Genomic DNA, 16,117 nt, shown 5'->3' with positions numbered 1-16,117 from the left:
TGTTTCCAATGATTCTGTTTTTCTTGTAAATTTTTCAAGTGCTCTTTTTATGGCTACTTTCCCCTCATTTTTGGTCCATTTTCAGATGATTTTTTTTTTGTTTTTTTGGAACCACTTTACATTGACCTTTGGGTCATTCATCATGAACAATGCACATAATTCAAGGGATGAACCAGTGTTGTGTCTACACATAATAGAAAACCTAGTAAAGAATCAATTTTCAATTGTATGGTTTGCCCCTCTTTTTTTTTAGCAATCATTCTCTATATGAAGTTATTGTTGATCGTCAGATCAGTCTTTTGACCTTGAAGGAGAGGTCAAAGGTTAAATGGAACACAAGCTTTTACATTTTATGTTGTACTTTCTATATGTTAATGTTGTGATGTGAGAGTGGCTATAAAACTGACATTTTCTGAATCTCTGAAAAAATCTCTAAAGAGTATACTGATTTAATTGTGTTTTATTTTTGGACACATTTTCAGTGAATTATTTTAGTTCACTAGTTCCAGGAGGTCAAAGTTCAGACTTGTGATGTCATCAGTAAGTGCAAGAAGGAAAAAAGTAAACAGCGTGTGGAACGTGAGAGCATGGGTTGCTGAAGATATGCTATGCTGCCTGTAAACTCCAAACCTGAACTGAGGAAAATAAAGTTGCCAAAAGGAGAACGGAGCCATGTCTGTCTGAGGGTGCAACATTAACAATACGCATCACACTTGTGAATGTGAGAACTGAGAAACTTCACAGACATCTTGTGACTTAAAAGGCTTTTTGTAAAATTTCAACCAACAAATCATTAAGTTGACCTTGCAGACTCTGGTGGATGTAAGCCAAGTTTTAATGGATTGTTAACACAACCCCACTATAAACACCCAAAAAGTTTAATCACAGTTCACTCAAATCTATCTTGTTTATAGATGGAATGATGACATGCATTTGTGCTCACATGCCTGCAAGCATACGAGCACACATGCATGCAATAAACGCTATCAAAAACACAACCACTCAGCAGAGATAAAAATCAAGCAAAGATCTGACATGAGACCCGAGAGCTGCATCTGGCTGTTTCATACGGTAAAACATAACCATACAGCAGGGGAAAAAAGCTGCATCTGGCGCTTCAGTTGAACCATCTACACTTTGCCAAGCCTAATCAGACCTCATCATGCGCTTAGTGGAAGAGCAGCTGTCAAAAAAACATTCTTGAAGAAGAGAAACAGGGACAAAAGCTCGAGGTGTGCCAAATTAAACACAGAATGGGCTAAAAATCACTGGCAAAAAATACTGTCAAATTGAATCCTTATATAATTTGTTATAATTCTATTACTTAACACCAAATAATACAATACAATTTTATGATGAATATTTTAGCATTGTCCTACGATATTTTTGACCCTTGATGGAAAAAAGTACATTTTACACACTTTAACAGTTGTTAGTGCGAAGATTCGTTGACATTTCTTATTCATATAACAGCGTTGGAAAAGTAACAGTTAGCCTGATGAGAAGGAAGCGCACATTTTTCCTGTTGTCATTAAACCTCAAAAAAAAAAATCCCACCGTAGTGCTAATAGGTCTTCAGGGGTTTTGCTGCCAGGACCACAATCACACAGGAAGAACTAAATGACGGTAAATGCAGATAATAATCACCGCTGCACAATCATCTACAACATTTTGCAGCTATACCAAGCTTTTGTAAAGCATTTAAATGCATCAAAATCTGTGTGAGTGAAGGGTAATCTAGTGTGTGAAATTACTGTTCTTAGATTTTTCAGGTATTTGTATTTTACTCAACATTGTATTTTCATAGTTTTTATTTTCTCAGAACTTTCCCCCCCAGTTTTCACACAAATTTCTACTCCTACCATTTGCAAAATAGACTCATTGCTTTAGGTTAAAGACATTTGAGGCAAGTTTATATTTATCATCACTGCAGGCCTTCAAACATCAAAGTGATCTGAGCGTAAATCTTACACGTGTATTCTCCACCACTGGAGCTTATCAGACAGAAAGAGGTAAAATCATATCGTTTATGCATCATTTATAGCAGTTTTAGAAGTGGAGCGAGTGTAAGAAGTAATGTTTTTAAGTGGCAGGTAATTTTAAAATGCAAAGTTTCTAAAAGTTCAACAAAAATCAGCAAAATACAGAAAGTAACTCTATTATAGATCTTTTTGGGTTTGTGCCAAGAATTCATTTGTCAAATCAAATATACGAGCTATCTGTTGTTGTGATCCCTTAAGGGGGAGCAGCTAAAAGAATCTAAGGAAGCAGAAAGTAGAGTAACATAGAAACACTTAAGTAAATTAAACCTTTACTTCAGTAAGATACTCAAGTACATGTACTAAGTTAAATTCCTACCGATCCTCACCATTCCATCCAATGATGTTTGCCAAGATTAACAAGTTCAATGTGTTGGATGAGTTGCTTAACCTAGTCCAACACAATAACAGCAACTGGCAACACAAGTGCCAGGAACCAAGCAATAAGACATAAAGACAAGGACAAAGGCATAAAAAGTACTTTTTGTAACTTTAATTAAATGAAAAATTATTAACTGTATCACTAAAATCCAAATCTGTATAGAGAAAGTAGATAAAAGTAAATGCTAAATAGGGCAAAACTCAAAATGAGGTCAACTAAATGAAAACCCTACCCTACCAAGGTTAATATAACATAGCTGACTTGCTTACCAGTTAGCGCACAAGGCAACATTGGCTAGCCTACCAGACACAAAAAGGGGGCTGATGGTTACACAAATACCACATAAATCTAGAAACCCTATAACATACGGTAATTCCATCCTAACCCTAACCCTGCCTTAACCTCCTAGGACCTGGCGTCCATATATGGGGACATCACATTTTGGGTTGTCTAGACGACAATACTAAATTTTGCTCTTTCAAATGGCTTTTAAATGAGCCATATTGCTCAAAGGGGCACAATTGTTGTTTTTCCTTTTGTTTTTGCACTCAGGAAAAATGCTGCTGTGTTCAAACACCAAATAAGGAGTTTTGCACATGATTACTCAATTGTGACTTTATAGTGTTCGAACACTATAAAGTCACAACAGCAAAGAGAAATTAAAAATGCATGCCATGAAATAATTTGGGTGTTAGGAGGCTAAATAAAGCAACATTGTGCCATCTCATTTCAATATTTATGTGAAAAATAACCACTAACCACTAACTAAACAAAAATACTTACACTGAAGGGTGGTGGTGAAGCTGTCCCAATCGAGGTAACACATTACATCCTCAAAACTAAAATGCTCAACTTTTTTAATGTGTTGTTTACATACTTTTTCATAAAGCCTGACAAGATAACTCAGCATGATAACTGATTTTGTGAAAAATGATCAATATACAGTGACTACTGTAATGTTTGGGACAAAATTAGGGTTTTTTTGTTGTTTTTTTGCAGTTTTGCCTCTGTACACCACCACCACAATGGATTATAGGTCAAATATATTTAAACAACCAATATGTGATTGAAGTGCAGACTTTCTGCTGCAATTCAAGGGAAAAATGCATTAACTATTTTAGAATTGCAGCCATATTTATACACAGTTTCTCATTTTCACGGGCTCTCCTCTTCCCAAGGAGGCCCAAATCACTGTCACTTTATAAGGACCCTTGATTTTTATTTTATTCAGCTCAAGTGCATGTGTAATTTTTTTCCATGACTAATTTTTCTATTCTTTCCTTTTCCTAATGCAAAAATGGTATTGCAAAATTATGTTAATATATTTAAGACATGCAAAACTTTACTTTCACATGACAAAGTGCAGGGGTGGGTAGAAATAACAAAAGAACCAAAAAACTACCTGGCCCTAAAAAAGTAATATTTCCCAAGAAACATATTGCAAATAAGTAGTTATTGTTATTTCATGACAGACAAAGCAACTTACTATCTGAAGTTGAGGTGTTGAATTTGTATTTTATGAATTTTCACTGTAATTATGTCATTGTCATTTTAAATGTGAGACCCAAAAGAGTTGTTAATGCAAGCCATGCTGTGGCCATCATTAGGCTGAAAACTCCAAATAAACAGAGAGAGAGAGAGAGAGAGAGAGCAACAGCGCTGGAAGTGGACGAATCAACAATCTGGTGCATTGTTAAAATGAATGAATGACTGCACTGACCAGCTCAGCAACACTAAAAGGGCTGAAAGACCACAGAAGAAAACCAAAGTGGATGATGATTTATTTCCATAATATCAGCAAATACAGAAGCTGTTTGTGTGCAGTTTGTCCACATAATGTGTCTTCTAACTAAAGGTCGAGCTGCTGCATTTCCCAGAAAGAGAAAAGAATGAAAGATAACTTAATTCAGAGATAAAGAAAGATAAAACAAGAAGGAGCAGAAGAAGAGAGTTTATATTTAAAAGCAAGGATTGCTCAGTGTGTTTTGTAATGTCTTCATTTTTAAATCAAATATTGGATCTGTATACGATGTGAAGTTATTTTTTTTCTATTGTGAAACATCCTTAAAAACAAACTAAGCTATATCACCTTTGGATTATTAAAATTCTCAGCAGTTTAGTGCAGGGTAAACAGGTTAGTTTGCCATATTGTGGTGAATCTACAGCATAGCACTGAGCTGTTCAGGGTGGGAGTTAGGATACATCAAGAGTAGCAGAAATTTATTTGAATGTAAACTGGTGATTACATTCCTTCACTGAATTTAACCCTTATACCAGCTGTATGCTGTCTTGTAAAGACAGTATAAACAGAATGCTGTCAGTGTTCGGGATGGAGCTCAGGCAACATAGCATGGGAAACGTGCTTACATCTAGCTGAATTCAGCTGTGCAAATCCACAAAAAGCAGCAGCATAACTGCAAAAAAACCTACTGGAGCTTGCATTAGAAATGATTGTGAGTTGTGATCCTTCCCCATGCTGAGCCACTAAAACTGCTCTCTCCCCACCTGTTCCCCACCTTCATCCCTGGCTGTAATCATTTTTCTGGCTCCCTCCGGGTACTCTGGCTTCCTCCCACCGTCCAAAGACATGCAGTTTGTGGGGATAGGTTAATTGATTAATCCAAATTGTCTATAGGTATGAAGGCGGGAGTGTGAGTGCGAATGGTTGTCTGTCTCTGTGTGTTAGCCCTGTGACAGACTGGTGACCTGTCCAGGGTGTACCCTGCCTCTTGCCCTATGACAGCTGGGATAGGCTCCAGTGAAAAGGATAAGCGGAAGCGAATGGATGGATATTATTTTATTATGTTACAGCATGAGGTTCAGTTAGCTTTGCACAAAGTTCTACAAAAGGCTACTTTTTACTTTCTTACTTTCAGTACATTTCAGAGCCTGAACTTCTTTTTTTTACTTTTATTTGAGTAAGTAAGTTGAATCAGTACTTCAGTACTATGACTGGAGTATTTTTCTTAACACAAGTATCTGTATTTTTACTGAAGTGAAGAACGCCCGTGTCACTTCTTGTGTCAACAACAAACCACTTGTTTTCAACAACAACCTAAAGTTGCAGATATCATAACACTTCCTTCAGTGTCCTTCCTGCAGAAGCTAAACAAAATATCTATGGAGAAACAGCAAACATTACCAGATTAGAAAATGCACAAACTGTGCAAGGGACGAGAACCAAAGCTAAATTGTGTCATTTGCAAATAATATTCTCTACAATTGGTTTGCTTTGACTCCATCAACCAATACAAATTATTTGAAAGGCAGTAGCTAGACTATTGTGACTTAAGTTAATCTTTTTTTATTATCTTAGATATTCTGCAGTCCTTTTCTAAAGGCCTCGGAGAGCTCTGTAGGTCTTGGCATCACACTACCCCAGACTCTCAGCAGCTTCACCAGCCTCTTCCTAAGGAGGCCCAAATCACTGGCACCTTATGAGGACCTTTGATTCATATTTCATTTAGCCCAAGTGCATGGGTGTACCAACTTTTTCATCACTAATTTTTCTTTTCTTCTCTTACTGCAAAATGCAATTGCAAAATAAAATTTATATTTTTTTTGAGTTTGAGTCCCATTAAATCTGGCTTGAACTAAACTTTAACAGTAGTAATGTGATGGTCTGAGGCTGCTTTACTGCTTCAGGACCTGAAAGACTTGCCCTAATTGATGGAACCATGTACCAGAACTCATTTCTTGCTAAAGGGGACAATCATAGCTTCTGAGGCCAAAGGCTTGGGTTTTCCTATTACGTCAAATGATATTTTTATAGAGTATTGTTCAAGTAGGCCACCTCCATATACAGACATTAGACCTTTACTTGTCCAAAAAAACAACAACAAACTTAAATAAAAATAAATAAATGCAGGAATAAAATCGTTATTCAGCTTGCCATGTGCTCTATTCTTATGAAGGATGTGGTTCAAAATAGCTGTCACCAAGCACTGCTGTCTTTCTGTGCTTGGAGTTTGACCCAACGCTTGCAAACCCAGGCTTGCATACAACTTGCACAACCTTTAAAGAGGATCTGCGAAGGTGCAAGCTGGGCTAGATGTCATCAACATACTTTCCTGTATGGTTGTTGAAGTGACTAACTCTAAAACCACAGGTGGGCAAAAAGAAGTAATGGTTAGATTTTTTTTAATGTTTCACCACAAAAAGGTATCAGTCAGCTTAGCCGAAGGTGTATTTGGTAGAAGGTGCTAGGAAAAGTCTGAGTTTCATTTTAATCTGGATGAAAGTAGAAGAGCAAAAAATAATCGACCTTTAGGTGCATGCCTAAGAATAAAATATGAATAGTTGACTGCAAGAATACATAGCAAACAGGAAGAAATATAATGAATCAAGAGCGATATATGCAAAACGAGAAAAATACAGTATAAACAAAAATAAGAGAAAGACACACACTAGAGAACAAGTTACAAAGTGCTTGGATCAACATCGTTCACAAATTATGATGCTTACTTCATAAGAAACATCTTCCTCTTGAGTAAAATTGCAGTGTTCTCATGCTCTGGTGTGTGTTTAGTTTCTGCCACTTGCAATGGTATCTTCCCTATATTATTTTTAGCCTGCAGATTGGCTTTATTCCTCCATCCTACATTTCCAGCTTGTCCCCAGTTTACAAGTATTTTCATTACTTTGTGGTGTCCACCACGTGCAGCACAGTGCAGAGGTGTGTCTTTATTGTGATCTGTAGCATTTATCTTGGCCCCAGCTTCCAGGAGCCGCAGAGCTACACTATCATGCCCCTTCTCAGCTGCAGCATGAAGTGGTGTTTTCCTCCATGCATTCCTGTCTTCAGTCCCCTTATTGTTGAGCAGCTGAAGAAGGGCTGTAACCACACTGACGTGCCCACCAGCTGCTGCGTAATGAAGAGGAGTGGAGCCATCCATGTCTCTAGCTCGCCTCTTTGCCCTGTGGGAAAGCAGTGAAATCGCCACGTCTACTTTTCCCTCCATAGCAGCCAGGTGGAGGGGAGTTTTTTTCTCATTATCAGTGGCATCTGGGTCAGCTTTGGCTGACAGCAGCAAGTCCACCACACAGCTATCTACCTGGGAAAAGGCTGCCCAGTGCAGGGCTGTCCTCCCCAGCCGGTCTTTGACTCCAGGTTCTGCCTTGTTATGAAGAAGTTGGATCACTGTGTCTGTGTGACCCTGCATGCTGGCTATATGCAGAGGGGTCAGACCATCCTGGCCTACTACATTTACCTATAGCAATGACACACAACTTTGCATTAATATACTGAAAATCTACAGAACTGATAGCAACCGTTAATGCTTTGACAATTACCTGTGCTCCACCTTTTAACAGCAGACCAGTTATGTCAGGCCCGTCATATTGAGCTGCCAGGTGGAGAGGGGTATAGCCTTTAGCTCCCTTAATGTTTGGGTCCAGTCCTTTTTCTAGCAGTGTGTGCACTATGGGCTTGCTACCACTGCGAGCAGCCAAGTGCAATGCTGAAGAGAGGTCAGATAAAGTAGCATCCAGTTTTGCATTTTTTGCTACGAGAACACTAGAATAAAAAAAGCCAAAATGTAAGATATTACATATTTGGCTTAGCTGCTAAATAAATACAGAAAAGGGACAGTTAAAATAGATGCATATGCTCTGCACCAAATATGTACAACACAACATAAATGATGGATATATATAAAATTAGAAACAGAAACAAACATGGAAAATACATATTTGTTATAGAAGGACAATGATGAGCATTTTGCCTTCTCTAAACCCATTTGTGTCATTGCGCCTGTACAGTCGTGATTTTATTCTGCTATTTGACTTGGACCAGCATCTGGTGCCACAAATATCTCACTGCTATTTTTTTTTAACATATACATAAATTATATTTGTGAATATAAACATTTATGAGGCAGGGTGGATTTTATAAAGGTAGTTAGACAGTGTTCTTCTTATTCTAGTATGTTCTTTAAGTTAACTACATAATTACGTGATTCCCACAATGATATGATTGATTTTGTTGAAATGCTCTTGAGTGTGAGTGTGAAGGCCTACGGGGGCTACTTTATTGCCACTGAATTTATTTTGAAAGAGGTCACCTGAAGACTTCTGAGTGTCCCAGCTCAGCTGACAGTAGGAGAGGCGTATATCTGCGACCGTCACGCATGTTCACATCTGCTCCACTGTCTATCAGTGCACTCACCGCACCATCAAAGTTCATTCGAACAGCTGAAAAGAGAGCAGAGCCCAGGGCGTCTTTGTTCAGGACTCCTCTGGCATTAGCTGTGGTTTGAACAAAACTGACCGTGAGCTTGGATGTTTTGCAGGCTTATTCTGTATTTGTGTAACATCTCAAAAACAAAGCAATGAATTGAAATAGAACTGGACAAACTCACCAAGCAACAGCTGGAGAATTGATTCTTGATGAAGATTAATGGCTTCATATATGACATCATAGTCAGCTTTAGCCCCTGCATTGAGAAGGACAGTCATTGTTTTCTCATTGCTCTCCTTGACTGCATAAAACAGAGCTGCTTTGTTATGGCTGTTTAAGGCATCAACAGTGGCCCCGCTCTGCAACAGCAACTCAGCCAACCTCCAATCATCTTCCATGGCAGCCATGTGCAGAAACATATTCTGTCTGTGACTTTCAGACTGCCTGGCTTCCTCCTCCACCAAGAGTTTTACAGATTTCAGATGCCTATTTTCTGCTGCCAGGTGAATGGGAGTTTTGCCTTTCAAATCCAGAGTATGTATAGGAGCCCCAGCCTTCACTAGGGTCTTCATGAGCTCTGTGTGCCCTCTGCTGGCTGCTCTGTGAACAGCTGTGTGGCCAGCGTCATTCTGAAGGTCCAATCTAGCCCCTTTTTGAATCAAGAGCTCAGCGATGGATAAATGCCCATTTTCTGCAGCTACATGTAATAGAGTTTCTTTGGAAGAATTGACAGTGTTGATATCACTGTCTTTTAACAGCTCCTCAAGTAATAAGAGATCCCCTTTTCTAGCGGCCATGTAAATGAGGCTTTCTGGTTTACTTTGAGCTGGTGTATGCTCTGATGTTGCAAGTACTATGGTACCACTTCCTTTCTTTGTAACACTAGATCCTTTTTTAATCTTTTTAGTATAAGTTCTCTGGGTTCCAATTTGATCTGTTAATTTTTTCCCCCATTCACAATCTCTCTCCAGCAAATACCCAATCAGCTGTCTCCTGTTATCTTGAACTTGCTCATTCATACTCCTTACATAGGTCTTGATTCGCTGGTATAGTTCAGGTTCTGCCAGCATAAGACACGGATGAAAGAATTTCCGACATGCTCGTTCACCTCTGGCCTCCAGGATGTCCAGGACCCTGGAGTTCTGATCTTTATGGGTCCTGATGGACAAAACAATAGATCTCCTTGCTGTTGTCATAACCCCCTCTGCAACCAAAAGATTCAGGAGATCCTCAGTATGTGAGATACCATAAACCAAATCCCTTCTCTTTGTCCGGATCACATCCACTGCATAAGGGTTCTTAGAATTTGATGCTGCATGGCTTTCAAAACCTTTGCCTTTATTCCACATTTTAAATTTGCTGGAAAAAAAAAAAAAAAAAAAGTTCCTTCAGCCTTCATGCGCCACAGTTGTTAGAATTTGTTGTTCTGATTTCTGTTTGTGTATTTTGTACCATATTGCTTAGTAAAATACCCCACCCATAGCAACTACAACAGACAGAAGCCTTTCACTGTACAGATTCAGCCGACTCAACCTGACCTTTGTGCAATTACGCGGTCAAGTTTCCATTAGATGCAGTTAATTGTTTTATCTAGTAATAGCACTTCAATCCTCAATCACTGTGAAATTATTATATTAGTATTGTATTAGTAAGAGGTGACAAGAATAATAGCTGTGTAAAAATAACATTGTTTTGCATGTTTGTGAAAGCGATAAAATAGATAATGGTGTGTGGGGGAGAAGAAAGATTCTCCCTTATGTCTGAATCACTCTTGGCCTAAATGTCAAAATCGGTTTGATATATAATAATGAAAACTTTTGATTTCCTTTTATCATTTGATGAAGAGATATAGAGCTATTAATAATATTTATGAGTAAAATTAGCAGAAGTTTTATACCCTGAAAGAAACTCCCCCAATACAAGTACAGTTAGACTTTATGCAGCAGAATGCTGCTGCATAAAGTCTCATGGAGACAGTCTAACAGTATTTATTAGCATGAAGCAGCATGTTTTTGTATAACAATCCATTTTATTTTATAGATTAGATGCATGAATTAAAGACTCTATAGTGTGACTAAGGGAGTGGCTGAAGCCTGTACTATAATGCAAACATTTGCAAAGTAACTTTAACTTTCAAATACATGTAAACTTCTTTAGTAAAAATATACATATGCCCCCTTTGAATGTGGGGAAGTTTAGGTATAAAATAGCCTGGATACCAAGCAACTAGATCGATCAACATATTATTTCTATTCTATTGTTCCTATTATCATTTATGTGAGCTGTTAGTGAACTATTCTACAGAATGCGGATTTTGTTAAAGAACGTTTGTTTTTATTGTGATCTCCTGATATTTAACATCTAGACGTCTGCTTTTAGTCGCCCTTGGAGTCCTTTGATGGATTTGTCCGGTCTATTCTTTAGATTACGTCTCAGGACACATCGTATTATGCAAAGAGGAGATTATGGAGTCAGTCGATTCACTTCCCGTAATAAACGCCTCCTCGGTCCTGACGTGGGTCTTCCGAGCGTTCCCTCTCCTTATATGGCAGGGGAGGGCACTGCTTTCCGGAATGATGTCACAATGCCCCAAGTTTGAGAAATCAGAGCAGATTTGTAGAGAAATCGGGATTCCTAAAGGAATAATTAAAGGGAAAGGGATAAAAGTGTCTATTTGGATATGTCTCCCACAGAGATTGTCTCTATTAAGGAAAAATTATACAAACAATTAAAACAAAGACAACACCTGAATTCCCTTATTTGACGTGTTCAAACTACCGCAGGTTATGTTATAAAGATATTTGTTGTTTGTTTGTATATAAAAGAATTAAAAAGCAAACAAAAAATAAAATCGGAAAATATAAAGATTGAAAAGAAAGAGAACATTTAATATTCTGTCAGCCTTAGCATCACAGTGTGTCAGAGACGTCGTTAGGTTTTCAGTCAACAACCCGTTCTATTTTATTTACACTCTATATGACAGTCTCTATTAATTTCCACACAAATTAATCTCTGATAACCCGATATAAATTGCAACAGATCTGTGGAGATTTCGAGCACTTCAGGCAATTTCTCCGGTAATCCACCCCAATGTATGTCGCCCTCCAGTGTTTCATTAAGAGCAGCACACGTGCTGATGTCCAGCAGTATTTGAAAGCCCACTCCTTTTATCTGCTGTAGGCCACGCCTGAGCTGCACCTGCTGCGTAAGCATGAACGAGGCTCACTTTAATTGCTGGGTTTAGTGAGGATATCAAGAAAAAAATTTACGCCTGTTTTTTTATAAGTGAAAAATTTGACCCCCCCCCCCCCCAAAAAAAAAAAAAAAAAAAAATCCCAATTTATTTCAAAAGTGCTCATAACATATTTATAGGCCCACATTGCTGTACCGTAAATAAGAGAATATTCAGCACTTTGAGATACTGAGCTCCAGGCTTGTATTTTCTTTTTCCTTTTTTCTTGTGGTTAAAGCCATCACCACAAAGCCTTTGTTTGGGTTGTTGTTTGTTCTTTTAGCTGGTACTGACTGAAAGATGACTATGTGATTAAAAAAAAGACTCACCATATATATACATAATCCCACCAAGCCACAGTTTATTGTATTAATTTATCCCATACAGAGATTTGCACTTCAGAACCTAACACTTCTTTTTTTTTCTTTGACATGCTGAAACCTTTTTGAATACTTACAAAAGGACAGAGCAATGGTGAATAACTGAATGATGAAATAGCAAGGGAGATGTCGTATTAATCAAATCAGTTCCAGATTTCTTAATTAAGGGTTGCACACCTTAGCCTATTGTGACTGAGTGTTACATGATGTGAAAATGTTACTTATTGCTCAAAGCAATGGGAGACTTTATAGGGCAGTTACACTTTTCTTCTTCTGAGCCTGTGTGAGCTGAGACACAAAAGTGGAGATCGCAAACTCTACAACCCCAATTTGCAGAATTGGCCTCCATCAGGAGTAAGTGAGCCCGGCCTGCCAGCTGAAACACAATCACTCAGCTTCAATCAATACCAGTACTAATGGAATTTAGCTTGAGGTACTCAGCATTAGCAGCTCTTACAACATGTTGCAACATGTTTTATTGTTTGACTTCTTCGTGGCACACCCACTTTTTATGTCACACTCTTACAAGTACACAGAGGCGATGTTGCTTCATTTTATCAGGTTTATTTTCTTAAATATTGATTAATTTCTTAAGTGCTCAGAAAACAAACATAAAAAATTATACAGTATTCTTATTACAAATGGTAAACATAAGTACTCCAAGTTGATCTTATATACATATAACAATGAGTGAAACCCCATTAACAGCTTTAGAAAAAAAACAAGTAAATCTTGAAGCTTTTCTAACTTAATTTCTTACAATTAAGAAAAAAATGTACTTTGTACTTTAACTCATGAGTCAGGCAGCATTTGTTGCAACTTTTCAGCCATTTAGAGTTGACCAACACGCCTAAAAAGTGAGGCCATTAATTATGGCTACAGCAAGAAAAGTCTGTATTGCGTGTGATTTAAAAAAAAAAAATCCTCTAATACTGAGTTTTTCCATTGATGGTCATGATGAAGTCCATGCAGGGCTCGGTGTAAATCAAGAAAACGTCAGTCCTGTCCAGTTCTGTAAAGAAAAACAGCACGACACAGAAACAGAAGGGGTTTCTGCCTGTTGCCATGTCCCTTCTGGTTCATGGCTATTGTCACAGTCCTGAGCCCATCTCTAGGACGCGCCACTGGGGAGCGCGTGGCACTCAGTTTGGTACCGTCCCCGGTCCCGCCAGTGTCGCGCCACATCATCCCAAATACCGGAACGATTTCGGGAGTCGCAGACACTCACTACCACAGGAAGCGTCCTATTCTTTCAACTACAGTCTTTTCTCTCTCTCCTCTGTCGCTGACACCACCTCAGAAGGTCTGGAGCTGCTGCGTTAACATAAGCTGGCACCCGCTGTTTACGTGGTTCATCACCTTCTGCTTCAGCTGGGCCACCTGCTCGCGCAACATGTTGGCGGTGGATGCGAGCTCGGAGTTCTGTGACTTTAGGGTCTTCACTTTCTCCTCCAGCCTTGAGATCCGCTCCAGCTTCCTCTTCCGGCATTTGGAGGCAGCGATGCGGTTCCTCATCCGCTTTCTCTCAGCCTTGATGCGCTCCTGACTCTCCATATCGATTGGAGAAAGAGGAGGGGTCTCCCCTGGCATCTCGGGCACGGTTTGGGGCTCCTCTTTGAGCGCAGTGAGCCGGGGGAGCTGGGCAGGGGAAGGCTGGCCGTAGATGGGAAGCTGAGGCGGGGCAGCAGAGAAGGACATAGTGGGGGCTGAGGTGGTGTAGTTTGGTGCCGACACGGTGCTGATGGCCGGGTTGAAAGTGTTCAAGTCCTCATAAACCGGCGACTCAGAGCGCATGGCAGCATTGTTGTTGTATACGGTGGCACCGGCAACAGATGAAACAGGCGGCAGGGCAGTGTTGACAGTTGCCGGTGGAGTCGAGGTGACACTCACGTTTGTTGTGCCCGGCATGTTCTGGTGGTGGAGCTCAGCCAGGGCGCGCACAAACCCCTCCGCAAAGCCCTCCTGCTCGTCAGTGACATTCTTGGGGCACAGGAACTGGGTCGGGGTCGGCGTGGTGGTGATGAGTCCGTTGCTGGACTGGATGATCAGCCTCTCCAGCTCCGGAGAGGCCAGCTTCAGCAAACCCACGTCGGGGGAGGTGAGGATGTCGCCAGCTTTGGCGCGGAGGTGAGGTTTCAGAGCGATCGTCGGGTCGGTGAGGTTCAGTGTCATGTTGTGTTTCAGCGCTTTGGGGTTGCTGTATCCGTAGCCGGCGTTGTCGTGCTGGGAGAAAGCGTTGAGTGAGTCGTCATAGAAAGTAGTTTCCATCTTGGTATACATAGAAGAAAAAAATAAAACAAAAACCGAATGTAGCTACACAGTCTTCTACAAAAACAGCTTTCCGTCCCCCCTTCTCTTCTTCCTGGTTACCGAGGAGGAAAACACTGGTTTCCAAACGTCCTCTCTGTGCGTAAAAACTTCCAAACTTTGAGAGCGCACTTTTCTCGACACAGGAATCAGAACTTACTTCTTTCACCAAGCGACGATCGGTTGTTCTATGTTGAGTGGAAACTGTTCACAAAGCTTTTGTCAAAGTATCCAGACTTATATTGAGTCCGTGAATGAAAAGCGCCTCGCGGCTCTAACTTTTCCTGTCAGCCACCGAGCGTCTCCGGTGTGCTCACCGCTTGCGTGTGTGTATACTCTGAGAGGTCCAGCGTGGAGGCAAACCTTATCTGCTGCCGCTGCCTCTCTAAAAATAACCATGATGTCATGACGGGGCTCTCCCATTGGCTGGGGGGCGTGTCTCTGAGGCGGGGTTGAGTCCTCCGATAAGGCGCGTTGCCTAGACGACCACCACCCAGAAGATTCTTAATCTCGCGGTGGATTGTGGGATGAGGTCATGCTGTAAAGGGGAACGTAAGCGCGCTGCATTGTGGGATGACGTATTGTTTTTGAATATTTGGTTACCCGCTTTACTGTCAGTGGCGGGACAGGCAGCGATCAGAGCAACGCGTCCAGACCTCAGTCTCTCTTATTACGATAATTTTGTTGTGAACCAGCCCAAATACTCATCTGCTAACTTTTACTGTTACTTTTATTTATGCCTTTTTTTATTTGCTTAAAGTTTTTTGCACACATGGAAGCTTTTCATTTAGTCGTTTAGAACCACGCGAAAGTAAAAATAAATCATAATATATGATGAATTTCATCAGGCTAAACTTTTCAAAGTTTCTATGACTTTAAAATAGATGATACTATGTGGAGAAGTGATATTTTCCTTCAACACTCAAACTGCTTGAAATTAAATACTTGTCTTTTTATATAGGGTAAGAAAGGTGTATGCACTCAGTAATAGCTCTGGTTTACTAATAATTATAAAGAATATATTGCTGAATTTGAGACAAAAAAAATCAAAGTTACACCTGACTCAAAATATTTTGTAGCAGGCCTGTATTTGTTTCTTGTTTTTATCAGTTTGTAGAGTTTTATTTAATTTTATCTATGTTACTTTATAAAAGTAAATAAATTGTTTAAAAAAATAATAAAATAAGGTGGCTTTAAAGTGTTATATATAGATTATTATTATTATTATTTATTTTTATTTTTTTTTACAAATTGAGCTCTTTTTATTACAGGTTTCTTTGTAATTAACCTCATTTCTTTTGTTTTTGTTTCAGTAAAACATGGATAATTCTGAAAGCTTACAGATGAAATCACCGAAACCCTTTTTGTATGAACAAATTACAGCTTATTTTTCCATGTATATGCAGACTTGCGATGGAAAGTCTTTGTGATGTTTTACTTATTGGTCTCGGAATATTATGGTGGTCTCGGGTTGGTGGTCCCATATAATTTGTCTTACCTAGCACATAGACACACCCTGCATTTCCTTGTGACCGTACTGTGTACGGTAAATGCTGAGGGAGTTAAAATTTGACACCTAAGAAAGGTTAATATAAACAC

The 16,117-nt window shown here is 39.5% G+C and overlaps 1 protein-coding gene across 1 annotated transcript; it reads right to left on the bottom strand.

Moving 5' to 3' along the window:
• Window positions 1-12,168: 12,168 nt before the first annotated feature.
• Window positions 12,169-14,885, bottom strand: jun (Jun proto-oncogene, AP-1 transcription factor subunit). Its single transcript, XM_084922142.1, has one exon. It carries the CDS (start codon window positions 14,489-14,491, stop codon window positions 13,508-13,510), a length of 984 nt encoding a protein of 327 aa, XP_084778268.1. The 5' UTR covers window positions 14,492-14,885; the 3' UTR covers window positions 12,169-13,507.
• Between the last annotated feature and the right edge of the window lie 1,232 nt (window positions 14,886-16,117).

The sequence above is a fragment of the Perissodus microlepis genome, chromosome 23 (genome assembly GCF_051167445.1).
Source record: "Perissodus microlepis isolate ML-2025 ecotype Zambia chromosome 23, ASM5116744v1, whole genome shotgun sequence".
NCBI lineage: Eukaryota > Metazoa > Chordata > Actinopteri > Cichliformes > Cichlidae > Perissodus > Perissodus microlepis.
The sequence above is the reverse complement of the archived record's forward strand: the minus strand, read 5'-3'. Positions and strand labels throughout refer to the sequence as shown.